The sequence below is a fragment of the Gossypium hirsutum genome, chromosome A05 (genome assembly GCF_007990345.1).
Source record: "Gossypium hirsutum isolate 1008001.06 chromosome A05, Gossypium_hirsutum_v2.1, whole genome shotgun sequence".
In the NCBI taxonomy this organism is placed as follows: domain Eukaryota; kingdom Viridiplantae; phylum Streptophyta; class Magnoliopsida; order Malvales; family Malvaceae; genus Gossypium; species Gossypium hirsutum.
This window is the reverse complement of record NC_053428.1, coordinates 23,815,833-23,843,013: the sequence shown is the minus strand read 5'-3', so window position 1 is coordinate 23,843,013 and position 27,181 is coordinate 23,815,833. Positions and strand designations below refer to the sequence as shown.

General features: G+C 33.6%; 4 protein-coding genes and 1 non-coding gene across 5 annotated transcripts; 3 read left to right on the top strand and 2 right to left on the bottom strand.

Annotated features, from left to right (window-relative positions):
- The first annotated feature begins 612 nt into the window (after window positions 1-612).
- Window positions 613-5,157, top strand: LOC107922870 (auxin response factor 17). The gene is made up of 3 exons (XM_016853074.2): window positions 613-1,926; window positions 3,165-3,922; window positions 4,859-5,157. The coding sequence occupies exons 1-2, from the start codon at window positions 907-909 to the stop codon at window positions 3,879-3,881; spliced, it is 1,737 nt and encodes a 578-aa protein (XP_016708563.2). The 5' UTR covers window positions 613-906; the 3' UTR covers window positions 3,882-3,922; window positions 4,859-5,157.
- A 1,503-nt stretch (window positions 5,158-6,660) lies between these two features.
- On the top strand, window positions 6,661-9,079 carry LOC107924803 (protein GrpE). The gene is made up of 3 exons (XM_016855399.2): window positions 6,661-7,162; window positions 7,396-7,869; window positions 8,653-9,079. The coding sequence occupies exons 1-3, from the start codon at window positions 6,920-6,922 to the stop codon at window positions 8,839-8,841; spliced, it is 906 nt and encodes a 301-aa protein (XP_016710888.1). The 5' UTR covers window positions 6,661-6,919; the 3' UTR covers window positions 8,842-9,079.
- Window positions 9,080-10,500: 1,421 nt separating this feature from the next.
- Window positions 10,501-12,265, bottom strand: LOC107924078 (uncharacterized). The gene is made up of 3 exons (XR_005927284.1): window positions 12,099-12,265; window positions 11,814-11,968; window positions 10,501-10,780 (listed from the first exon to the last, which is right to left on the bottom strand). It is a non-coding gene; the product is annotated as an uncharacterized protein (transcript).
- A 161-nt stretch (window positions 12,266-12,426) lies between these two features.
- On the top strand, window positions 12,427-16,665 carry LOC107924076 (serine hydroxymethyltransferase 7). The gene is given in 5 exon segments (XM_016854352.2): window positions 12,427-13,805; window positions 14,353-14,431; window positions 14,434-14,760; window positions 15,529-15,630; window positions 16,056-16,665. Coding segments are annotated over 5 exon segments (1,728 nt in total). The 5' UTR covers window positions 12,427-12,809; the 3' UTR covers window positions 16,280-16,665.
- Window positions 16,666-17,528: 863 nt separating this feature from the next.
- On the bottom strand, window positions 17,529-19,349 carry LOC107924077 (uncharacterized). The gene is made up of 2 exons (XM_016854353.2): window positions 18,611-19,349; window positions 17,529-18,484 (listed from the first exon to the last, which is right to left on the bottom strand). Exons 1-2 carry the CDS (start codon window positions 18,965-18,967, stop codon window positions 17,873-17,875), a joined length of 969 nt encoding a protein of 322 aa, XP_016709842.2. The 5' UTR covers window positions 18,968-19,349; the 3' UTR covers window positions 17,529-17,872.
- Between the last annotated feature and the right edge of the window lie 7,832 nt (window positions 19,350-27,181).

Here is a 27,181-nt window from a genome sequence, read left to right as displayed (position 1 = left end):
ATTAGAAGGAAATTAAGTTGAAATTATCCTCAATTTTTCATTAAGCAGGGAAAGGTTTTAAACAAAATTTCAGTGTCAGATTAAACCATTGATATCTTTTGTAAAAAAATTGAGAGTCCAGATTATTACCATGTCATGGCTATTGCCAGTAATTATTGTGTTTAAATACGACCCAAAAAACAAGAGAAAATTAAATTAAAAAAATTCCAATGTCGGTAGTGAATGTAAATTGCGACAGCTAGGCAGAGAGAGGGAATCCAAATCCGGTCGTTGCAAAATTCCCTCGGTTTTTTTCTCTCACAAATCACAACCTCCCCCCCCACCCCCCCCCCCCCACAAACACACCCCAACCAAACAGGGATTCACTCAATATGTCTCCGTCGACCTTTTTCCAAATGTAAAGTATTCACGACCATTTGATTGGTTGACTTCCTCTTACCATCAAAAGGTTACTTTCGTACTTTACTTCAGAACAAACTTCATCTTCATTTCCAGAGCGATTGTACTCTACGTTTTGGAAGGTAGAGCGTCCACAACGACGACGTTGAGACGGTTATGTAAATTTCTAACCGACCATATATTCTGCCCTTTTTTCTCCCCGAAAAGGAAAAGGAAAAAAACAAACGCTAACATAACAGCATTTGGGTTTCGTGATTGCCCATCTGCCCGTCCTTGCCCGCTTCTCCGACCTTGAGACGGAACTCTCTCTCTTTCCTACCTCACCTCTTAGAGTCTGCGTCAGAGTCAGACAGACCATAAAATACTATAAAAACATAAAAACAAATTAAAAATATAAATCTCTCAAGTAAAAATCTAACGAACATCACTCACTCTTAGACTCGCTGCCCCTTTTCTTTTTAACCCTTTTGAATTCTCTCCTCGTTTTATTAAACCCTAAGCGGCCCAATGCCGCCTTCACGGTCTAGTCCTCCGGAGCTTCGTCATGTTGATCCAAGGATCTGGCGAGCTTGTGCCGGCTCTTCCGTTCAGATCCCCACCGTTAATTCTAGGGTTTATTACTTCCCTCAAGGCCACCTTGAACAAGTTTGCGGTTCCACGCCCAAACTGTCCTCTCTCGTACTGTCTAGGCCTCTCATTAATTGCGTTATCTCCGACGTTCATTATCTTGCCGATCCGAAAACCGATGAGGTCTTCGCTAAGCTTTTACTCACCCCTGTTGAAACTTCTAGGCTTCCTAATCAATTTCTAAATGTGAATGGTGAAGTTGAGGATTCTGATAGGAATAAGATCGTGTCATTTGCTAAGGTTTTAACGCCCTCTGATGCCAACAACGGCGGTGGATTCTCCGTCCCGCGGTTTTGTGCCGATTCTGTTTTCCCGCCGCTCGACTACAATGCTGATCCGCCGGTTCAGACTCTCTCCGTCACCGACGTTCGCGGCGGTGTTTGGGAGTTTCGTCACATTTATCGAGGGACGCCACGTAGGCATCTGCTCACTACGGGATGGAGCAAGTTCGTTAATCAAAAGAAGCTTATCGCCGGCGATTCTGTTGTTTTCATGAGGGACTGTAATTGGAAAATGTTTATTGGAGTCCGGCGAGCAATGAAGGCGGGAGAAGGCGGAGGGGATTCGGGGAGGTGGAGAGAGCCGAGTGATGGAGGAGCAATGAAAGGGGAAGGAAGGGGGAGGATGACGGCGGAGGCAGTGGCTGAAGCGGCGGAGAAGGCAGCGAGGGGGTTCCCGTTCGAGGTTGTGTATTATCCTCGGGCCGGTTGGACTGATTTCGTGGCGAGGGCGGTGTTGGTGGAGGCTGGAATCAGTACTTACTGGGCTGCGGGGACCAGAGTGAAGATGGCAGTTGAGACGGAGGACTCCTCGCGATTGGCTTGGTTTCAAGGGACAGTTATGTCTGCTGCTGTACCGGATTCTGGCCCCTGGATTGGCTCGCCTTGGCGAATGCTTCAGGTAAAAGTGCTTCGGGCTCAATTGTTTGAATTGTGGTTATTCATTGTGATTAGAGCTTCATTTATATGGCGGGTGGTAGACCGGTCATCCAAATGAAGTTTAAATTGAATGTGGTTTACTGTTGATCTATTTTCAATGAACAATTTAATCAGTAATAATCCAGAATTATGCACTATACTTTCAACAGTATTTAAATTAAGTGCACTTAAAAGTGAAAGAGTACAAAATGCTTATATAACGTAAGTTATGGTGTTTTACTTAGGAATTGAGGTTGGAATGTTCTACAGCTCTACGAGTAGGCTGCATTTTACTTCTTGTATATCTGTTTTTGCATCACCCCCCCACCCCCCAAAAAAAAAAATAAAGAATAAAAATCAGTGCCCTATATTAGGCTTCAAATCATTATTAACATTTTAATGAGACTTAAGAAACAGAAAGTGGAAAAAAGTCAACAAATTTTAGAGTTACTCTTCTTAGGAATTTGACCAAGGATGGGTGGTGCCAATCAGATTAGACTTGTAGAATTTCCTTAGAATCTCATTCAGATCAGAAATGATTTTGTACCAGTTTCTTTTCTTTTCTTCTAGGTTGTGTTTGGATTTTGTGTGCCTTGTTAGGTAGTGTTTTCTCTCTCAAAGTAAGATGGGTGTTCTTATTTTTTCTGTTTGTTGCATTTTGGCAAGGTATTTGTAAAATCATTAAATATTTGACTTGATATTGATTGTGGGTAATTCTGAATTTCTATAACTTTATATTTATGAAAGGAATAAAGGATTCATTCAATTTTGAGCCACCTGACTAACAAAGAAAATGAGTTTAGTCATGTTGAGTTAACTTCAGCCCCATCAAATCATGTTTCCTAAGTTTTAAATTTGATGCTTAGGTGAGATGTATCTTGTGATATTTGTATGCCATACTATCTTCATAACATATAATAGGTAAGCTTTTGGTTCTATGATCAAGGCTTGGTTTAATCTCTCTCGCTCTCTCTTTTTCTTTTCCTTACTCATGTTCTATGACTGGTACTAATGATAGAAAAGTTTATTCATATTTTGAAACATTTCCAAGGCAGCATTTTGGGGGTGGGTTTGTGGTAGGATGGTGTTTGTTTAATCTTTATTAAAGTTTTTGATGGTAATTGAGTCTAACTTTTTAATTTCATCAATGTTGCTACTTATAGAATTTTTTTTCTCCTCTATCTTTTGTGACTCACTATTGCATTATATTTATATCATTAGGTTGCTTGGGATGAACCTGAAGTTCTCCAGGATGCAAGGAAAGTGAACCCATGGCAAGTTCAAATTTCTTCCTCCTCACCGCTTCATTCCTCGTTCCCCTCGGAAAAGAGGCTGAAGTTTTCTCAGGATTCAGGGCTGGCTGATGCAGAGGGTGAAATATTTCCTGTGTCAGGGTTAACTAATTCAACAATGGGGTATTTGAATCCATCACTGTTGAATTACAATTCTTTTCCTGCTGGCATGCAGGGAGCCAGGCAATATCATTTTCACTTGCAAAGTTTAACCAACGATGTGAGTGAGAATACCCCAGTGATGTCCACTGATAACTTCTCTGGCAACTATGTGGTACCCAAGCCAACTAGAATATCCACTGAGCTCAATATTGGCAGTTCACAGTCTGACAACTTGTCACCTGATAGTCAGAGCAGCATGGTTTCCTTTGGCACGGAACTTATTGAACATGGGGGTTGCAACTCAAGCAAAGTAGGTGTTGGTTCGTTTCGATTGTTTGGCAAGATAATTGCTTTGAAAGAGCCTGTCAGAAGCAGATTTGATGATGTTGGTTGCATGGATGATGTTGGAGGTAAAAGGCATGATGAAGCTGTGAGTGAAAAGAACTCCTTAGATCTTTCATTGACTTATGGCTGTTCGAAGCTGCTTGACAGGCTAGATGTCCAATGCCAACGAGCCTCAACTTTTGAAGGCTTCTCCTTGTGAATGAATTGTTGTCCAGATCATGCAGATGAGTAACTGTTTAGGTATGGTTTCTGTTATTGGATTTTACAATTTTATCATGCTGCTACTGCTATTTGATGCTTACATGAGGCCTGGATGTTATAAAGCTTTATCTATTTTTCATCCTGTTGTTCTAGAAATGATCTGTTTTCCTTTTCCATATTCATCTGCTTGCCTGTGTATTTTAGTATTAGGAAGGTTGGGGAAAAAGTTGTGACCAATGTCGTCTATAGAGTTGTACCTACATTTCTCAAAAAAGAACACTGGAATACATAAATATTTTAGTTGTTGCTGGCCGGAGCTGACTGCTTGTCAAGAATGAGCGTGCACCCAAACTAATAATTTCCCTATTTCCAAAGGATGTATTTGCCTGCCATTAATTTTCTTTGAGCGACAGTATTAAAAGGAAATAGAAGAGTTGAGCCAGGAAATGGTTGAAGACTTGAAGCAGGCTTTGCTTAGAGTCATAAAAACAGTTTGTCCAATTTCTCATGGTTTTGTGGTACACCCAAAAGCCTTGGTCTCCAAGGGGTCTGGTCCAAAAAGACTTTCGTTCAGGATTTTGAGAAAACCAGTTTGCTTTGTGAGTGTTTTTCTGGGGTTGGAATAAGGTTGGCTTAATAATAAGAAAACAAAATCAAAGGGTATGTAAGAAAATGCATAATGGTGATCTATTTTGGTCTAAGCCTAGTTATACCTGTTAAACGCGCACACACACACACACACACACACACACACACACACACACACACACACATGTATATATTAATTCCTAAACATCATTTATTGAATATGAGCTCCATAATTTTGGTGTAAAATAGTATCGTACTGTTATATTCTGATGCATAGCTTTATATACTTACCCGCACAGACGCATTTCAATACGGGCTTGAGGTGCTATTGTTTTCTGTCTGACCCATATATTGATATGTTGTTCGCTAAAATATTTTGTTTTGCAGGTAATTTTAGGCAGGCAGGCAGGCAGTCAGGAGGTTGACACCTGATATGATTTTATCTCTAGTTGTTTACTTGCTCATATAAATACGTGCTTAGGTTTTGATTCTAGTCTGTGTTAAAAGATGTTGATATTTGACACAATCTCGGTTTTTTCCCCCTTTTTCTTCTTGGTACTAAACGACAGTGGAATTTTTTTCGTGTGTGTGGACGGATGCTTAGATTGGAATTGGAGTTAGAGCAAATTAGTTGACTCTGCCATTTCCGTGTTACATTATCTTTTCTGGGCTCTTTTTCTTGCTAATATGATTATGGTCAAATTTTGATTTTGGTCTTTTGACTATCACCAAAATTGAAATTTAATGTTGATAGTTTAGTTTGACAATTTTTTTGTTCACTTAATGTGAGGAACTAATTATAGTTTAAATCGATAATAGTGTTAAAAATTTAGCCAATATGAGGCTGATTTTATTGAAATTATGAATTTAGAAAATTTTATTCTTTTATCAAATTTGAGATTTATTCTCTTTATTTTTAATTTTAACTCCAAACCTGAAGGTGGTACTATTTTGAAAAAATATTACTCGCCTAATGAAATCTTTTTCAAGACTAAAATATCTACTTACCAACCTCAATTCCGCAAAAACAAGAACAAGAAAAGGGCTTATTATCTCTTTCCACACGGATGAATTGGAGATTAGTGGTTTGTTTTGACGTAGTTGCGTTGTCGGGTTTCTTCGTAACATATGTAAATTCTCGACTCGAGTCCGACACATGCAAAGCAAAGAGCACGAAGAAGAAGAGGACAAGTGGCCATCATTGATAGCGGAGGTAACTTCTATATTCTTTCATTTTGATGATTAATGGGACATGCGCTAGAGGCCGAATATGTCTGTTTAACAATGCTAAAACTCATTATACTAATTTGTTAAAACCTATTGTCTAACAATGCAAATACTTATTTATAAGCTTTCAGGATTACCAATGCCAGAATTGCAAGTATATATAAAGCTAGATAATAAGCTAAAAAGATGACTAGCTTAAGTGACACAATGCAAAAGTAAATGAACCTCTAATGAATGCCATGGTAATGAGATCTAGCTTTTGTTTCTTACAAAAACAAAGAGAATCCAGAGATGCATGAGAGAACTGGAAATTTCTTTCTTTAGAAGTTTTCAAGTCCTGAAAAATCTAAAATAGTTGTTAAATTTGTTAGAAGTTATAAAACATTATGTTTGCATAAACGACAACAAGAAGTGTTGAATGGTAAGGTATACTATTAGTAGGAGTTTTGAAATTTTTATTGATTGTAAGATTGGTTTTCCTTTTTTTTTTTTACTTTTTATGTTTATTGTACGGTTTATATTTAAGGTTCATGATTGCCCCTTTCTACAATGTTATATCCAAGATTTACACTTTGTTCGTTCTTCTCTTGGGAGTGCAATGTATTTTGACACTATATTTAACACTTGTTGGTTGGATTGTAATGTTAGTTATACTAAAAAAAATGTTTGAATGAAATTTGTTAATTATTTGAAGTGGTAATTAAAAAATAATTTATTAATTTAGTATGTTAAAATTATACTCATAGTCTTAAAAAATTAAAATGTTTTATTATTAATATTAATTATTATTTATAAAACAAAAAATTATAAAAAAATCCAATTTCTCATTATTTTATTCAACTGTATTATATACTACTATTATTATTTTTGGAAGATATTATTATTGATTATTCACTTCTGAGAAAACAAGAAAAGTTGAGAATATTGGAGAAGAGAGCATTCCAATTGGGTTTTTTGGGGGGCTTTATCCAAAACAAAGCCAGGCCCATAAGCACAGCCCAAAGAGAAAGTTAGTAAGCGAAATCGCTTCAATTCAATCTCCTTTCTCCAGAGAAATCCTCCACTCAGTCACGGTGTCCGGCAAAGGCAAGAAGGCCAAAGGGCGGGCTGGCTAGTGGCTGCCACCAAGGACTCTTTTCCCAGGCTTTAATTTGGTTAAATTTTTACACGCCAATCTATTGCACAATCTACTAATCCCAGTTTCATCGTTCACCATTCTAGATGGCTGCTTCATTCTCTAACCACTCTCTCTTTCCTTCTCACTTCTCTGCTTCTTCTTTAAAACCCTCAAAACACACCCATATAGCTTCATCGCCGGTCCAATTTCTTTACCAAAGACCTAGCTTTTCAAAACCCTTTTCTGGGTTTTCTCCATCTAACCTTTCCTTCCCTCTGAACCGCAAAAACTATCCCCAAAGGTGGACTTTCAAGGCTTCTCTTTCAGCCCAGGAATCTGCTCGCACTGTAAGTTCTTTTTTTCTCCCTTCCTCCTGGGTTCTTTATTTTCTTTTCTTGTATCTATTATAAGTTGTAGCATTAGATTGAGAGAAGGATATGTAGAATTTCCCTCCTTTATTATATCACAGTAGAAAAAAATTGGCTGAAGATGAAAATTGAATCATATCAATCGATAATAGATGCTTATTATTGTTTAATTGTTTGTAATTAGTATTAATTTCATTAAGGAATTTTAACAGGAAAATGTAAAAGCATCAGCTGGAGAAGATTTTCCCGGTTTAAAGGCCATGATTGGAGTTTACCGGGAGGCGCTTCTCAATGGAGATGATAGGATTGTATCTGAAATTGAGAGTAGAATTAGCATTTTAGAAAACGAGAAGAATGGATTGGAAAAACAAGTTTTGGAATTGTCGGCAGAGATAACCTCTGGGAAAGAGAAGTATATCCGTTTGCAAGCTGATTTTGATAATTATCGGAAAAGATCTGAGAAGGAGAGACTTACGGCAAGGTCTGATGCTAAAGGAGAAGTGATGGAGAGTCTGTTGCCCATGGTTGACAGTTTTGAGAGAGCCAAGCAACAAATTAAACCCGAAACGGAGAAAGAAAAGAAGATAGATATGAGTTATCAGGGTATATACAAGCAATTTGTGGAGATCATGAGGAGTTTGCAAGTGGCTGTTGTCCCTACAGTTGGAAAGCCCTTTGATCCCTCTGTAAGTTTTAAATGCTACAAGTAATGTCTGTTTGTTACTTTATTTGTTGCTAGCCTTCAATAGGGTTTTGTTTGGTTCAGTCACATTAGAGAACATATTGCAAGTGTAGGATACTTTGTATACATTTATACCCACAGGCACACACATGGTTCAGTTAGTTTCCTATCTGCTTAAATTTTTGCAAAAGGTTAGAATATGTAGCGTAGGAACCAAACCTTCAGTCTAGTAAACACTTTGGTTTAATTGTTAGTTTCGTCTGTTTAGGGATTCTCTTGGTTCAGTTTGTGTTTCAGTTTCAAACTCTATGAGCTAGCCTGATTATCTTCAAGCTGTGCACTTTATGGGGGTGCTAAGTGAGTGATATCCATTCAGAAACTATATTGCAAGTTTGTGCTACTGCTAGGTACATACGATGAAAATCTTCTTTTGATCTCCAAAGTTGGATGCCATGCTAGTCCAGCAGCAAAAGCATACTTCTTTAGATTGAGAGCTTGTGTCCATACTAGGGATCATTCTAAATCTTAAACAGAAGATTACAAAGCTCGGTGCATATACCTGTTCGGTTTAGTTTTCATGTTTAGATCATCTCATCTGGTTGACATAAGTTTATTCTTCGGGGTATATCTGATTGAATATTCCTGTTTTGAGCCCAAAAGAGAAATATACCCATCCATAAATTTGGTTGAACAAATTGTATAGGCTTTGGAGTGACTTGTCACAAGAATCAGTACATTCCTAGTCATTTTGTTATTGATTCACTTGGTTCCAACTTGTATGTTACAGCTACACGAAGCAATAGCACGCGAAGAGTCGCAAGAGTTCAAGGAAGGGATTATCATCCAAGAATTTCGTCGTGGATTCCTCCTTGGGGATCGGCTACTAAGACCAGCGATGGTTAAAGTTTCTTCAGGGCCAGGTAGTAGTAAGAAAGCAACTGTGGTCACTCATGAATCTTCGGGAGATGATCAGTAAATCTAAATGGGCATTGCTGCTACATACAATTGGTCCTCTTGACAAATCTCATTAGTACGTGAAGGCTTTTTCTCTTTTTCATATTTCATTTGCTATTTTTGCCTATGTAACATTATCACATTTTGGTTTTCATGGGCCACATTTTATTTAATGTTTCTTTTCTCGGAAAGGGGGCAAACACTTGTACAACTAAAGAATATTCAGATTTATTTATTTCTCAAAGCAACATATTTTCCCATTCCTTTTCTTTTGTTGATAGCTGCCTGAGCTTGGATGGGCTTTGGTTTTGGTGAATATCAACTCATTATTAGCTGAAAAGCAACCATCGTTTTTCACCATGCAACTCAACCGGCAGATTTTTGTAAATTTCCATTCTGAATATTTCTTCCGTCCATAATCCTTCGGACGTCCCTAATAGTAACGTTCTCATGGCTACATTTGAGCACATTGTTAAAACCCATGTCTAACATATGCGATCAGGAATATGATCTTTCAAATAATGGAGTTGGAAAGAGTATAGTCTTTTATTTAAAAAATGGGTAAATTAGTCTATATATATTATTAAAAATTATATAAATTAATATTTTTTATTCAAATTTTATCTGTGTTGTTATTAAGTAATAATTTGACTTTTTCAATTTTTTTATATAATATGAAATTAAAGAATGAGTATGATTAGGTAAAAGTGCACGAAGACATTCATATTAAGAGTTAAATTATATTTTACCCTTTCTACTTAGAAATGAGTAAATTAATCTCTATAAAATTAAAAGGTAAACTCGTCATTTTGTTTAAAATCGCATCCATCTTTACTTAGAAAATGGATAAATTAATTCTCGTATGTAAATAAAAAAATAATAATTTTGTTTAAAATTATATTCATTTTTAGTTAAAAATAAATAAATTAATTTTTATATGTTAGGTAAAAAACAAATTGATCATTTTATTTAAATTACATCCATTTCTACTGTTGAATGTTGATGTAGCTGATGGAGGAATTAGATATGTACCTCATGTTAAGGTGAAAATATTTTAAAAAAATTTAAAAATAAATAATTTTTTTATAATTATTTAAAAAATCCCATCCATGATGAGCCTGAACAAATAATTGTACTGATTCATTTCATCTGGGACATATATTTTTTAAAACATTATAAAAATGTTTAGTATTATTTAAAATTATTAAATACAGAAAAAAGCATAGTTTTTTTAAAATTACTAAAGGCATCTAGAATGATTTAGGGCAAATAGTTTACCGAGTTCATTATTTCTTAAAAAACTATAAAAAAATCTAAAATTAATTAAGAATTATAAAAAATATATAAACAATGATTAAAAATTTTAAAATTATTTATATACATAAACTCCTCGTACAGTAATTTGGAGAGAGATGTATATATATCCACACCTGTGTAGGATAAATGTACATTTACATACTCACATTTACATTTCTGTCATCTCTTTATAGTAAGGCCACTTACATTTGACATTCACTTCCAAATTCGGATTAAAATTTTCATATGTAATGTACTTTCATAATAAGGCCATTTCTGGTTGCCAAATCATTTATTATTCACTTGCACGGTTAAGATAATTTCAATGACACCTATACTATAATTGGAAGTACTCATGACTCCAATTCTAATGGAACAAGAAATGGAAACTTTTAATGATCATCATATATTTTCAGTAATGGAGTTTTTTACAACAGTTGAAAATATATTTACAGAAGTGATAAACAAAACACTACATTCTCTAGTCATCTCGAATGTCATTTCCTTCATTTAGATCAAATAATGAACAAGTTTACCTTTTGCTGTTTGACAACTTTCTGTCCACAAAAGTATGAAACAAATTGAATCATCTCAATCTTCTCCAATGTATTTCAAGCTGCCAGCACTGCTTTAGGTTTCGACCATCTGGAAACAGAGCTTTGTGGCTGCTATCATCCACACAAAGTTGCACTCAGATTGGGGATGAAAATTATATAAACATTGTATTTTACAAGCTATCAATAAAGTCTTTTTTTTTTTTTTTTTTTTTTTTCTGCTTTCAACACCAACCATACAGTTTAGATATGCCACTGGCACTGCTAAAGTGCTAAATTACAGGCAAATAAAATAAGAAAGAACAGACTGAACTGCAGGTTACTTTGACAAATATAACCAACACGCCTGAATATGTTCCACAGAGGTATCTAACACATACTTGAAGTTAAATAAAACGTTCAGATAACATAGATAGAGAGTATCCAAGGGAAATACTGAAACTAAGAATCGTAAAACAACCCAATGAACAGCAAGAAAACCATCAAAAACAACCTAATGGCTAATGCAAGGGAACACAATTCCAATCGTTATACAAGATTTTTTTAACTAACCAACGTCGAACAAACTGCATATGAACACATACAAGAATATTGAACACTGATTCTTCCCTTCATAAATTAAACATTGGTTAATTGCCCTTTCTTTTGAGAAAATTCCTTTTCTAATGCAAATCCCAAAGGCAGGTGAATAGTGTATAGCAATAAACCCCATTCACCAAATTGTATCTTCCAAGGTCTAAGGCCAAATCATGAGCTAACCTGACCTTGGTTTGGTGTGGAATAAGAAGTCATTTGGATTCAGACATGAGTACGAAATAATATCCTCAAAATATACCAAAAAATTTAGAATAAGTAAACTCATGTCTAGACGCATACTCGTATTAAACACTCACTAGGTCCAGTTCAAGTGATGTAGCATATCACCATCACTGAATCAATATCTTAGCAGCTACTACATTAAGGGTTCTTAGTGCTAAATGATGCAATTTATCACTTCAATTTCACCTTAATTAACATTCTCTAATCAAATTATGTTCTTTCATTAATAAACTAGCACACACCCAAGCTATAACTAAAAAATTCAATCTCTTTTTCATGCTAACACAACATAATGCAACAAATTAAAAATAAATAAATAAATTACCTATTGAGAAGTAGAACTATGAGAGTTGATGCTGTTATAATATCTTGATAATCGACGAGTCGGCGGCTTTGGTTTAACCGGTTTTTTCCTCAGACCGAAAATTTCTTGAACCAGTGGAACATGAACCAGAACCAACTTCCACGCCAACAGCCACCCTATAAATTTAAAATTTTTATAAATAAATTCAAGCAAAAAAAAAAAAGAGAAGACAATTTTCAGCCAGCAAAACCCTTAAATTACGAAAAAGTAAAGGATAAGTTTTGAAAGGAAAAAAATAAGAATTACAGAGAATAATAAAAGAGAGAACGAAAAGCACAGCGAGAGCCGGACGGAATAGTAGAAAATTGAGATAATTCCAGTACGAAAGAAAATTCAAGGAAGTCGACGATGAAGGCGACTCCATGGACGACGCGACGACGACAAAAAAGGTTGAAAAGAAGCATTGTATTAGAATCCACGAACCCTCTTTTATTCTGGATCTGGGCCGGGCTTCAAATTATTTTGGGCCTCTGACAAGCTTGAACCTAGCGGTGATTCAGTCTACATGAGTTAACTTTTCCTTTTATGCATTATAATATATGAATTGAAAAGAAAAAAAGATCACACCTTTTCCATTTTTCCCCCTTTTATTCTGGTTCTGGGCCGGGCTTCAAATTTTTTTGCCCCCTGACAAGCTTGAACCTAGTCGTGATTCCGTCTACATTAGAACCTTTCCCTTTCAACATTATATCTATATGTATTAATAATTCCAATTTGTACATGAATTGAAAAAAAAAAAAGTTACTCAAATTTTTGCTCTGTTTTTGCTTCAAAGAATCAGGCAATGCTTCGTTATTTCCGTTGTAATTGCTTTAGGAAGTGCAGCCATTGTTTTTGTTGCTTTTACGCTTACCCTTAAGGGCCGTAAGCTGTTATTCCCCTACTCCCTCAAAGAGTTTCTCCCAAACACTTCATTTTTTTATTTTAATTTTAATAGTTGCCTTTTTAAGGGTTTGAATGGATTTATCTCAGGCTCAATCGGGTTTGCCTTTGGGTTTTGCTAAAAATTCCATTGCAGACGATTCGATTTCGCTTCAAATCGATACCAGCTTTCGCTGCTCGTCGAACCCGGTGCGGCCCGTTCCTTTACAGTTCTTCGAGGAAAAAGACGACGGTGCCCCTCGTTTGGAGAACGGCAAGCACAAAGACCACAACAACGAAGATGAAGAAATTAGGATTCTAGGGCGATCTATGTGCGTGAAAAGACAAAGGGATCCTAAACCTGTTTCGAACCCTTGTAAACTGTTATGTTCCGAGCCAAGTTTTGACCAAAGACGAGCCGCTGTCCGGTCATGGGGAAACCAACCGCTAGAAGAGGCGGATCCAGAATTGAATGAAATCATGAATAAGGAAAAACAAAGGCAGTTCTTGGGAATTGAGCTTATTGCTTCCGAAAACTTTGTGTGCCGAGCTGCGATGGAAGCATTGGGAAGCCATTTAACGAACAAGTACTCCGAAGGGATGCCTGGCGCCAGGTACTATACGGGCAACCACTTTATAGATCAAATTGAAACCCTATGCCACGAGCGTGCATTGACAGCTTTTAATCTTGATTCCGAGAAATGGGGTGTTAACGTGCAGCCTTATTCGTGTACTTCCGCTAATTTCGCTGTTTATACCGGACTCTTGTTGCCAGGCGATAGGATAATGGGGTTGGATCCGCCGTCTGGAGGGCATATGAGTCATGGATGGTATATGCCGGGTGGGAAGAAAGTATCTGCTGCGTCTATATTTTTTGAGAGTTTTCCTTATAAGTTGAATCCTCAAACAGGGTATATTGATTATGATAAGCTCGAGGAAAAGGCGCTTGATTACCGGCCCAAGATTCTTATTTGTGGCGGGAGTTCCTATCCTAGAGAGTGGGACTATGCCAGGTTTAGGCAGATTGCAGATAGGTGTGGAGCGGTTTTGATGTGTGATATGGCTCAAATTAGTGGTCTTGTGGCAGCTAAGGTTCGAAATTTTCTTGTTTTGAGTAATTATTGGTTTGATGTTCTGATTCTATTATAAAGATTTTTGTGCCCTGAGTAGAGGTGTCTTGCAATTCATTTGGATATTAATAGGCCCGAGTTAAGTTAGTTATCTAAACCATAAAAGTGTCCATTTCCTTGGTATCACTTAGGTTAACTTACAAGTAGCATTGCTCTTGGTAAATTGTCAATTAGAATTACTGTTTGACTGCTGGATATGCATGGAGTTCTTGCTACTGAACTCAACCTAAACATACATGCTAACATTTGCATTTAAGGAAGACCAAAGATGCCCCATACTATACCTACCATTTAGAGAGAAAGGTTAAACTTTAGTTGGAAGAAACCAAATATCACCCTTTTAATCTGTATTTCCTAGCAATATTTGGAACTTATGGCTTATTGAAGTTGAATGGAATCAGTATTTGTAATGTTACTTCATTTTGATGAAATCAGTATTTCCTTTCATGCAAAGGCAAATTTGTGTTCTTCTTTCCCCTTACCAGCATGTTCACTTTTTTCCATTGCAGGAATGTTCCAGTCCATTTGACTACTGTGATATTGTTACTTCAACAACTCACAAAAGTCTACGTGGCCCAAGGGGAGGTATAATTTTTATAGGAGGGGTGCAAAATCAAGAAAGCAAGGCATGTGTCTCGGTAACAGTGGTGATTGTAGTGGCCAGTATGATTTTGAGGAAAAGATAAACTTTGCTGTTTTTCCATCATTACAAGGGGGGCCTCATAATAATCATATTGCTGCTCTTGCCATAACCTTGAAGCAAGTGGCAACACCAGAATACAAAGCATATATGCAACAGGTGAAGAAAAATGCTCAGGCATTAGCATCTGCTCTGCTGAGAAGAAAATGCAAGTTGGTTACTGGGGGCACTGACAACCATTTGTTGCTTTGGGATCTCACTACTCTAGGCTTGACAGGTTCGTTGATCTTGCCTGCTCAATATGATAGATTTTTGGTGCATTTACATGCTGAGCATATATATGCTAATATATTTAAATTGTTTCTGGTTGGAATTAAGCTATTTCTCCATGTAGTTTCCTTTGATTATGTAAGCATTGTAGATTTTTGCAACCAGTTTTCACTTAAAAACTTCTTAATGGCTTTATCAATAAATTTTTTCTATTCTTTTCTTCATCCTTGTTGGAGAACATGACATAGATTCTTGATTTATCATAAGCCCCTTGTGAACATCAACTTGCAATTCATTGTAATAAATCTTACTAGTCTTGTTCAAGGCTTTTTTTTCTTTTGATAACCATTTCTTGGCTATGTTTTAAAAGGGGAAAGCTTATGACTGTGTTTTACTCCAAGGAGTATGGATAGGTTAGTTTTTATAAATTCAACTGGAAAAGCTAATAAAGCAACTGAAATAAAATATTCTGAGAAGTGAAAATAAACGTTTATAGTTCAGTTTAAACACTGCCTATTTTCTTGAGAATCTTAAGAGAAGGAAGAATTGCTTCTAGACTATATTCTCTACAAGTTTTTCTTCTGTCTACATCCCAGCCCATCTATTTGTTGATGGGAATTTGGAGTTTAACCTGTTTGATAATTCAAAAAATTTATTACCATGAAAAATGACCTATATGCGCAATTAGTCATACACAGTGCATTTCCTTCATATCATAACATATGCTTCCTTGAACGCTTCCTTCTATAAATAATTCTCTTATTCTGTTCCCCAGGTAAATGCTATGAGAAAGCGTGTGAGATGTGCCACATCACCCTGAATAAAACCGCTATATTTGGTGAAAATGGTGCTATTTCTCCTGGAGGAGTTAGAATTGGTAAGGAGTATTCTTGTTTTCTTTTTTTTTTTGGGGGGGGGGGTTGCGGGAATAAATAGAGCTTCATTAAAGGTCAAAGTAGATCGTGCCTTTATTATTGTTAGACAAGCACATTTTCTAGGTTTGTTTGCAGATTGTTTTTGAGTCGTTGAAATTAGCCAATTGGTAAAATAATGTTATGGACTACTATTAATCAGTTCTTTCAAGTGCACTAATATGTTTTATTACACTAATAACATATTTAGAAGTGACTAATTCGTGTCATAGCTAGAGAGTATTATAGCAATCAAAGATCATTTGAGGATACGAAGGTGTTAAAAAGAGCACATCTTGTGTTTTTGGTTTGTGCTTCTTTGTCACCTAAGTATTGGCTTACAACCCATCTTTTTCCATTAATGTCTTTAACTTCCCTAATTTTCTCTCAGGTACGCCTGCTATGACATCAAGAGGCTGTTCAGATTCTGATTTTGAGACAATGGCTGACTTTCTTTACAGAGCAGCTCAGATTACAAGTGCTGTACAGAGAGATCACGGAAAATTGCAGAAAGAGTTTCTCAAGGGTCTTCAGAATAACAAAGATATCATTGATCTTCGGAATCGAGTTGAAGCATTTGCTGCTCAGTTTGCAATGCCCGGATTCGATGATTGAACAGTTATAAAAGATGGCCTGCATATTACTTGACATCATTTTGTTTTATCTCTAGCATACCCTCACTTTTTCCTGGTAATTTAAGTATATTTTTGGCCGTCTATGTTTTTCCCATTCTACTCTTGTAAATTATATAGCATAGGTATACACTTCTGGTTCTTTTTCCTCAAAATCACTTTGCTGAATCAGTTGTCTTCCATGTGTGTTGTTTGTAAAAAGTTATAGTCAGTTCTTTCAAAACGGTATTAAAATATTTTTGATACAATCATGGTTTATAGAACTATACATGTATCCACATGTGAAGAAACCTTGGCAACAACTCCTACATTTATATGCAGCAGCCTATTGAATTAGTTGACAGAGCATAGTACTACTATGTTCCTTGGTGGATTGCGGAGCTCCATTTATTTAAGTTCATATTTATGCTACTTCGTCGAAGCTGAATATGTGATATTCGGGAGATGTTTGATCTCTAGTGTATATATACTACCACAGACATGCATTATATCTACCTGTTGCTTTTGATGTTTGTTCTTATAGCCTGCCATTAAATTGTTTCTGCATTTTACTTGCAATAGCTTCTGTTCTTGGAATCATATATAATAATTGTTGTCTAATTTCAGTAACTAGTGCGTAAAGAGGAAACAAAAGCTGGAAACCCCTTTTCTTTTTCTCTTTTAAATAACAAATAAAGCAAGTGAAGAAAATGATTTGGGTTGATAATTGAGGGGGCTTTGCTGGATCTGTTGGTGAAACAGGCAACGGTAGCCTATGCATAGAGCAGGGTCGATTTCATACTGTTCTGCAAAAACTTTCTGCTACCCATAGATGGGGACATGTCAGGAAGAAAGGGGGTGATAGTGATTAGAACTTTGAAGCTTTCATCATTAAAAACTCCATTGCTTCCAAAGTTGAAAAACCCTAAATCAGACGCATCCCCAGCGGCAACGAACCCATTACTTGTGCTTTAAACATTTAAAGCTACCCAGGAAAACCTCTCTCGTGCACTCCCTCCCCCTCTAATATATCATCTTAAAGCATCCTCTACCCCTGATTTTTCCTCTCTTTTCATCTCTAAAATTGACAACTGTATATATAAATTACCAGGTCAAGAGGGAAGTCACTTTCAAAAACACATATAAAATTAATTAATAACCTACAAAATATTTATATATGTAGCTCTAACATAGACACTTTCTAGTTATTATTATATATATAGAAGATTCCATCCCCTTCCCTGCATGAAAAATAGTCCTAACCATTATTTTATTTTTTTTTTATTTTAACTGTTTACATTGTTAAGATAGTTGAGACCCCTGAATTACTCTGTTTCCCCTTCCCCTGCATATATTTTCCTTCTGGATTTTTGGGGAAAACAAACCACTATTTCCATGTTTCAACTGCGGTAGAAACAACAACAAATGCATGAAGTGAAAAATAAAAAGAGAATCTTTTTTTTTTCTGAAAAAAGAAAAAGAAAAGAAGAGAAGGGTCAAAAGGTACAACAACAACCTTCTTCTATCAAGTATTTTTGTAACTTTTTTTTTCAACCATCCTACATTTTTTTTTTATAATTTAATCTTCTTTTCTTCTCTACCTATGACTGCAAAAGTCCAAAAGCTTCTTCCTCCCTTCAACAATCTCATCAAAGAAATCATCAAGTTGCACAACAATGTTGTCAGCACCAGATCTCAACACCCCAAACCACCCTTTCAAGTTCTCAACCCTTTCCCTTATCCCCCCTACCTCCGTTTCCCACTCCTCCACCCCTCCGCCGCCCCTCCGCTCCAGCTCCCCTCTCAGCTCCTCCATTGCCAACTTCGATCTCCTGAACTCATAAAGCAATATCCCCGGCCTCCCATTCATTTGGTTGATCTCTGCCGCCACTCTTTGCTGCAATCTCCCTGTTGAGATCATGAAAGCTGATCCGAAAATTAGACACCCTTCATATCCTCCTCGTAGGAAACTGGATTCCGTTCGACAATAAACTAATCCGTACAGCAAGATCATTAGGAGCAACGAGCTTACATTCCTCATTGCGTATAAAACTCCTCGGAAACCATTGAATCCGTTCAGCTTTGATTCGATCGAAACTTTCTCGTCAAACCTTAACGAAAGCGGTTGGATTCTCGTTTCCATCAACGCCCTGTTTTCTTCTTCCAATCCCACAGCTTCCCTGCGGCACGCCGAAATTGCCCGGATTACCTGTTTCCATATAGTTTTTTAGAAAAAATAAAAAGCCATATCAGATCATGAATTCAATGCTAAAAACTCGAGAAAGAATATACATATAACGAAATTGTTGTAAGGTTTGGGAATTTAAAGAAGGACCTGTCTAGAAAGCTGGTGAGTAAGATGGCGATGATTATCAAAAGAAGAAATGATATTAAAGCCAGCCGAGTAATAATTTTCGATGCCGGAGATGCCTGATTTGATAACATGACAAGCTTCCCAGAGCTTCGAACTTTCATCCATGTATTCATCGAGCCACTTATCACCGACGGGAAGGTGGAGTTTTTGGATGAGGAGGAGTAGCTGGGAGTGGAAAGATCGGAGAAGGGAAAGAACCCTTTGAAGGAATTGGATGGACATGAAGTTATTAGAGAGATAAACACGTTCAAGATCATCTATGCCACGAGTCAAGAAGGTATAGAACCCATTGACTGAGCTTGTAGAAGATGCATCCATTGTTGAAAAAGCAACAAAGGAAAGTGGAGAAGAAGGTTGAAAGAGAGGGAGAGAAGAAGAAATAGAAAGGAAAGGAAGGGGAAGGAATATCTTAGAAGCTCAGGTTTCTAAGGTTGAAATGAAAAGGATTGTTGGCAGCAATGATGGGTGTTTCCTATAGAGGGGAAAGGATGATTGGTAATATGCCATTTTCATTGTTTAATTGGCAGAAATGAAAAAATATATATTTAAAAAAGAAAAAGAAAATTACCAATCTGGAAAACAGTTCAAGAAAAAAGAAAGAGAAAGAAAAGATGGGGCTTAACGCCTTTCTTAAAGAAATGAAATTTTCGTGAACTTCTGATTTCTTCCCTTTGTTTTCACCCCCAGATTCTGTGTAGCTGAAGTTTATATATTTTTATTTATAAATAAAGAGAATGAGAGAGAAGATGACAAGTTAGTTTTTTTTTTTTTTTTGTAATTTAAAGAATAATTTTTTAAAAAAAAATGCTTTGCTTAGAATTAATCAAGTTAGGCATTAACAACTGAGATTCAGCTACGTTTCTCCTTTTTTAACTTGCAATTATTTCTTCCTTCATTTTAGAATTCCAGATGCTTGAATCAAAGTACTCTTCCTTTGCCTGCCAGCAATAAATTTCATACAAAATGGATGATATTATCAATTTTCAATTCGATGCGTCTTAAATTAATCAAAACCGTTGCTTTCACGAGCTTAAGGACCCATCAAACGGTGGATCTTAAACAACAAAAGGGAAAAAAAAGATGTGGAATTGTTTACATTGATTATGGATTATACAATGTTTTGGGACCCAAATTTGTGGTTACATTTGACCAAACAAATCCCTAATGATTAAACCCTTCCTATTTGTTAATCAAAGGCAATAGAATGCTGAAGTGGATGATATTTATATATACATATTCCCTTATCATAATTTTCTTTACAATCCATACTTAATTTTCTTAATGATATGAATGTTGTCTTTTAATTTTTAATTTGTTGATAGGAGGTGCGGGTGGGACCAGTACTCTTACTTTTTATTCTGGCTGTGTTTTAATTAATAAATTAAAAGAAATTGGGGTCGTGGGTTTTTGGGGAATGGGACATGTTCACTTGTTCAAAGGATGTTGGTCTTTTTTATATCTTTTTTAGTTTTCATATTTCATGGTTTTCCCCCTTTTTTGTTGGTGTATTTATGTTGTTCAAAGGATATTATTATTGTTGTCAAAAGAAAAGTCTGAGATAGTTATACTTATATGCATTGCCTAATATAATAGTTGTAGATTATAATGGGACATGAAAATAGAAAAAGTGTTTTAAGTTTAGAATTATAGATATTAAATTAAAAGGGGTATTAAAAATAGCCAGGAAATGGCGTAATAAATAGGGAGGGAATGTTTCATTTTCTTCTTAATGATGTTAGATGGATACAACTGGATGGTCCAATGCCCTCTAAACAAATTAATGACAATGATCAGTGATTGTTTCTAATGCGTTCTATATATATATATATATCATGTAATATTGTAATTAATTTAGTTTTAGTTTGATCGACATTAGAATTGTTGTTAGTATAGATGAGTTTCAAATGTGTTGAAGCGCATTATCTTTTTATTTAACTATTATTAATAAAATATAAATAGTTTATAAAAAATAAATGACAAAATTTTATAATAAAATTAATATTCAAAAAATATATAATGTAATAAAAGCTACGTAAAAAAACTTTTCACATGGAAGGGAATGTGTAGTCACCTCACCGCAACACTAATACTTTTTTATATTTTTTTTCTTAAAAAGATATTCGATTGTACTTTTTATCTTAATTCTTTTTATGTTTAAAAGGATTTTTTTATACAAGGTTTTTCAGCATATTTAAAAAAATATTTTATGTAGGGGAGAATCTATTTATATTGGTATAAAATTAATTTTTATAATTTTTATACAATTAATATTTTAATAATATGTTTTTTTCATGTAAATCATGTTTGTTAAGTTTTGAGAAAAAAATAAAAATGTTTAACTATTCGTGTTATATAAAAAAGTTTCAACTGTTAATATATATATTAATATAGATAATATTTTAAATTAATATAATAAATATATTGGATCGATTCAAAAAATTACATGCATGAAGGGTAAATATATATTGATAAATTTAACGGTCAATTTGTTAAAATATTAATCGTATAAAAAATTATAAAATAATGAAACACCACTTTAGTTTTACAACGGGTTCCTCTCCTTTCATTTATAATTATATCATTTGCATTTTTCTAATAAAAATAATATTTAAAAAGTAAATTCATGTAATTATTTTAAATAAAATAATGGTTCAATATTATTTTGAACTAACTTTTTAAATTTATAAGAAAATTGATATAGATGAAAAACATATTGATCACTTAATTTTTCATTTAAATAAAATATTTTAATAACTACTAGAGTAATAAATAAATAAATAAATATTATTTGATATATTATAATATTTTTTTACTGAATCGAATTATAAATTAAGGGGGAATTATATCAACAAAGCTTGAACACGAGACACTAAAGTGTCAACAACAACAAAAGGCCTTAACCATATTTTTATTAATACTTTTACTTTTTTATGCTACTTTTAATTATTTATTAATTAAACTACTATTTGACATAAATATAACTACATCAATTATAATTATTTATTCATTTGATAAATGTTTCTTTTACTGTTTATGTTTTAAATTAAGATGATTTTTTTTTATTATCTCTCTGTACATTAATACTAGTATATTTAAATTCGAACACATATCTTACAAATAATTTTAATTTAACCATTGCCATATTCAATGTGGTTGATACCATAAATCTCTCTAAGACTATTTTTAGTCTTATCTAAATCAATCTTACTACTCATTCAAATATATCCTTAATTTTTTTTTTACCACCAAACATTTTCAAAATAGTGATCTAAATTTTTTTATTCCATATTTGTTTGGGGTCAAGTTTGGATTTTTTTTTAAGTTTGAAACTATTAAAATCATAAATATTAATAAATATATTTTACCATTTATATAATTTTATAATTAATTTTAAATAAAATTTTGTGGGGAGGAATTCGTTAATTTACACCTATGTAAAATTAAAGTATTTTTAAATATTTGTATAGTTTTTATATGATTAATATTTTAATAATTTAACTATCATATTTCATGTTCTATTTACGTATATATCATGCATGCCAAATTTTTCATAAATTAAAAATTTCTAATTATTCGTTTTATGTATAAAAAAAGCAACCGGTAAATATATAGTAATACAAGCAATATTTCAAATTGATATAATAGAATATCGAATTGACTTAAAAATGTATATGTATAACAAGTACATATATCTTGAAAAATTCAACGATTTGATTATTAAAATATTAATTGTATAAAAAGTTACAGAATGATGTAAAATTATTTTAAATTTACACTAATATAAATAGTTCTGTCACCAAAAAATATTATTAAATAGTAATTTGGGATGGCAAAAATTTATGAAGTCGTTATTCAACACTTTGATCATATAAACCGGATGAGTAACTATTGTGGAATAAATCAGCTTAACAGTTATGACAGTTAAATAGTTAATAGTTAATATGTTAAGAAGATAGTTATTTTTGTTATTGAATTAGTTGAATCAACTAATATAAAATTGTTAATGTTGATATCAACTGATTTACTAACTGCTATTGTATATATACCATAGATATGTTGACGTCATATTTATCCACATAAAATGTCACGTGTCAATTTCTCGTTGCTTCTATCAATCATGTCATGTTAATGATCAATCTGGTTAACGATGGTTCCATTCTATTAATGGAAGAGTGTAATTGATTTTTTTTTCTTTGAGGGTTTGAGTGCATTTTTTTTCTAAGAGCTCAATTGATTTCTTTTATTTTTTTACTAAGGATTTTTCAGACCCTTTTGCCTAATATTTATTGATTTCTTTTAAATAATCTTTAAATGAAACAACTAAAAATCACATATATCCAAGAATCGAACACATATTTAATGTGATTTTTATATAAATTATTGACCATTCCACCTATAATCATTAATGAATTAATTTCAAAAGAAAAATATTTTTTTACATAAAATTTTTTAGGTGTGACATAATCTAGTATGTATAGAATGGTTATCCAAATAATATATTATTATTTAGTATATTCTCAGTGGTGGAACTTTTTTAACACCATGGATTAAAAAATCATTATGTCTCTTATTTATTTAGTTCTAAATTTTTCTTAAGGATTATTATTTCATACACAATTGGTGAAGTAAAAAAAAAATTCAATAAGCAAGTTTAGGATGAAACCATTTGTTTTTAGGGTGTAATAAAACAACAATAAAATAATTAAAAAGTACACTTGACACCATCATAAATGAGCTTGTGGGTTTTCTTTTACCCACAGGTGTTGGACAAAATGATTACCCCTTTTCTTTTTTTGGTATTCTCGATTTTTATTTTACGGTTTATATTTGGGATTTGTAGCTCCTCCTTCGAACAAAGTTATCGCCAAGGTTTGAACATACATCTCTCTTTAAACGTGTAATATGTCTTATTACTGCACCTAACACTTATTGATATAATTACTCATTTTTTAAATACCAATTAAATACACATAAAACATAAAAACCTCTTAATTTTACTTGTAAAATTGAAACTGCACCTAAATTTCTAGTATATATTTATACCAATATTAACATGTTTATAACTGTTGTTTCATATATTTTAATAATTAATGTATTGATATAATATTTATATTTTTTAAAATTTTTAAATTTAAATAAATAAGTAAATAAGATTCATCAAACAGGACTTTAATAATTTTATTAATCATTATTATTTCTTTTTCATGATTTAGTATTCTTCCCTGTTGTATATTTGTAATAACCTACGAATTCTCATGATATTTTCTCTTTGAAAGAATTTATGATTTTTTTTTTGTAAGTTATTCTCTTCCAGTCTAGGTTAAGAGTATACATGGGCCAACGGCTGATGGAATATTCTTTTCTTATAGTACTATTTTATTAATCTTTATATCTTCTAAATTCAAAAGTTATATCAATTAATTATTACAATTAATCGTAATTATTTAAGTAGATATCTATTAAATAATTATATTTATTGCTAAATATATTGTTATCCGTTTGAGTAGTTATGTCACTATAAAGAGACATGAGATATTCGATAAATAAGAGTAAAAATTTATTTGTATGACACTCAAAAAACATATAAAATAAAATTTATTTCTATTATCTCGGCATCTTTTATATTTTTAGGTTGTTCTATAAAGAAAAAAAATATTTATAGAAATTGATATCCTTATTAAGCTCCGCTTAGTGCTCAGTGGACTGTTTCCGTTAGTGTAAAACATAGACAATCATTGAGTTTTATTGTATCCTCGAGGTTTATTTATCAGTAACTCTTTTGTACATCATAATATAGGTGAAGATAAATAAAATTTTAAAGAAATTGATATTGATACACGCCTGGAAACTTTCATTAATTTTTTATAAATTTTTTTATCCCCAACACACCAACATTTTTCGTCCACTTTAATTGGGTTTTGAATTTGGATTTTATGTGAAAGCTAAAATGAGAAATCTCGACTAAAAATTAACGTTTTTGAAAAGGAATGGTGGATTCAAAAGACGAGTTTCAAAAAAGTAGTTTCCAAAGTGAAAATCTTGGGGTTTCGATTGAATTGTGTTTTACATGATTAATTTTTGGGTTATGAGGTAAATAAAAAGAAAAAAATAATTTAATGTTAAAAAATATTTGTTAATCTCTGCTTACCATATTCTAAATTGGAAAGTTAGAAAGATCGTATTAGTTTTCTTTTAAAAAAAAGATTAGTTAATCAATTTGTGGTTAAATTTTTTTTAATATTAATAAACTTGAAATATACTACACATGTGGAAATTACCGTCCATGTATAAACAGTTTACTTAAAATGAAGTAAAAATTATGGTAAACGAAATGGAAATACAAATACGCAATCTCAAAACAATAAAATACCACTTTATTAACTTCTTAATTCTAACCGCTAAAGTGCTAAACCATTCCTTGGTCACCAAAAAACTTTATTCATGAAGAAATTTTATTCACCAAAATTTCCAAGCTATTAAATATAATTCATTAAATAAATTTAACAATTAAATAATCTTGAATAAAAGCACACTAAAATCCTAATTTAATATTGATAACTAAAATTTAAATTAATATCTAACAATCCGATCAACTCAAAGCTACGAATATATAGATTTCACTATTCCCTCCCCATTCTCCCGTATCAACGTGGACCCGAAATTTATATATATATATAAGGACAATAGAGGCTCAAATTCGTTTAGGGAGATAGATCCTATAGCCTAGTTACCCTCTTTGACTAACATTGATGGTGAGAAAAAATGGGGAAGAGATTGCTTTGCTTCCCTTAGCCTTTTCATCCAACTATCCAAAGTTAATTATTTTAATAAATAAAAAACTCCACTTTGGGATTCCTTCCCACTATAGAGTAGCTTTTAGCTCCTTCTCATCCCCTAAAAGAGGGAGCATTTTAAAGTTCTATAAATAAATAAACTTACTATCTTCCTCAAAACCACATCAACTTAGCATTTATAGTAATGTAATGCTAGTACTAGTGCTTTCTAGGCCTTAGGCTTTAGAATGATAAAAATAAAAATAAAGGAATCAATTGAAAGCTATTTAGGGGGCATACTCTCTCTTTTCATGATTATGGTTTTGATTTAGTAGAATTTCTTTTCTTTTCTTTCCTTTTTGCATTGCCAATTTGATTAAGGACCTTAGCTCATCATGTGCCAAGTGGGAGCATGCCACATGTTGTAAATCTAATAATACTATGAATCAAGTTGAACTAATTCCAAAGAATACCAATTTTCAAAGTTCATTTTGTTAAATAAATTGATTCAAATTTAATCCAGTTCGAGTGAATCATGTGCATTGATAGATAACTAATTGATATACACAGCTATAGTATAGCTGCAATCTTTCGTTTTGATGTTTAAAGTATGTTGAATGCATGCAATTCACCAACTCAACTAAGTCCCTTTTGTGGAAAAGTAAACCCTTTTGTCAGGCAAAGCCATTCTTCTACAGATCATGAAATGGGAACGGTTAGATCATTGAAACAGCCCATTGACTTTAATGGACACCCATTTCCATTTATATTATCTTTATTTGGATTTTGTCCTTTTCTTGAGCTGTTATGTGATAAATGGCCTCCATGAATGTTCTTTCATGCCTGACAATACCCTTCAAAGTTCGCCAGCTGTTTTAGGTACACACAATTAAAGGAAGGGAAAAAAAATTAGTGGCATTAATTAAACTATAAGGATTAGTTTTGATTCTTTTTATTGTACTTAATGTTGATTACGGTTTAACACTTGTCTGAATATTGATTATGGTCTAAGTTGGAGAGGGACCATTGTCCAAGATTTTATGGTTTGGGGAGTTATGCTGTCATTGCCCACCTGCCATGGTCCAGCAAAGGCTGTAAAGCCATGAATTCTAAGCTGAAATTCCATCAATAACCAAGAAAAGTGGGGCACTTTTATCATTGAAAGGGGGGGGGGAGCAAAGCAAAGAAAAGAAAGGCAAGAGAATAATTTTTATTGGCTTAGGGGGTAGGGTGATCTTTACAGTTAAAAACTTGTGCAGAATTACAAAGGCAAAGCTATAGATTGGAGTAAATAAGGAAGTCTAACAGCAGGGTTAGGGGAAGCTTAGGGGGGCGGCCATTGTAGTTCATAGCTGCATGTAATCATGTTCAGTGATTTTGAATATCTCATGCTGTATTGATATGATCAAACTTTATGGATTTAAGGTCCATTTTTGGGTGATAATTAGTATGATTTCGTTTCTTATTTCTTGTTTGTTTTATTAAAATAAATTTTAATATGATAATGCGGATGGATCATTTATTTCATATGGTACTTCAGTTTTAAAGAGAGAGTATGGAGCAGACTTGTCGGCTATGTTAGCAGTAAAAACTAAAACATGTTCGAAAGCACGCTCGATGGCATTCCGTAAATCATAATTCTGGTCCGACAACTTAGCTATTGGGCCCAGCCCAACGGCTCCCGTACCACATTTCAATTCTGCACCGGCCTATGTTAACTGAGCAATGAAAGTATCGTAATTTTGCGCTGCCTGTGTGT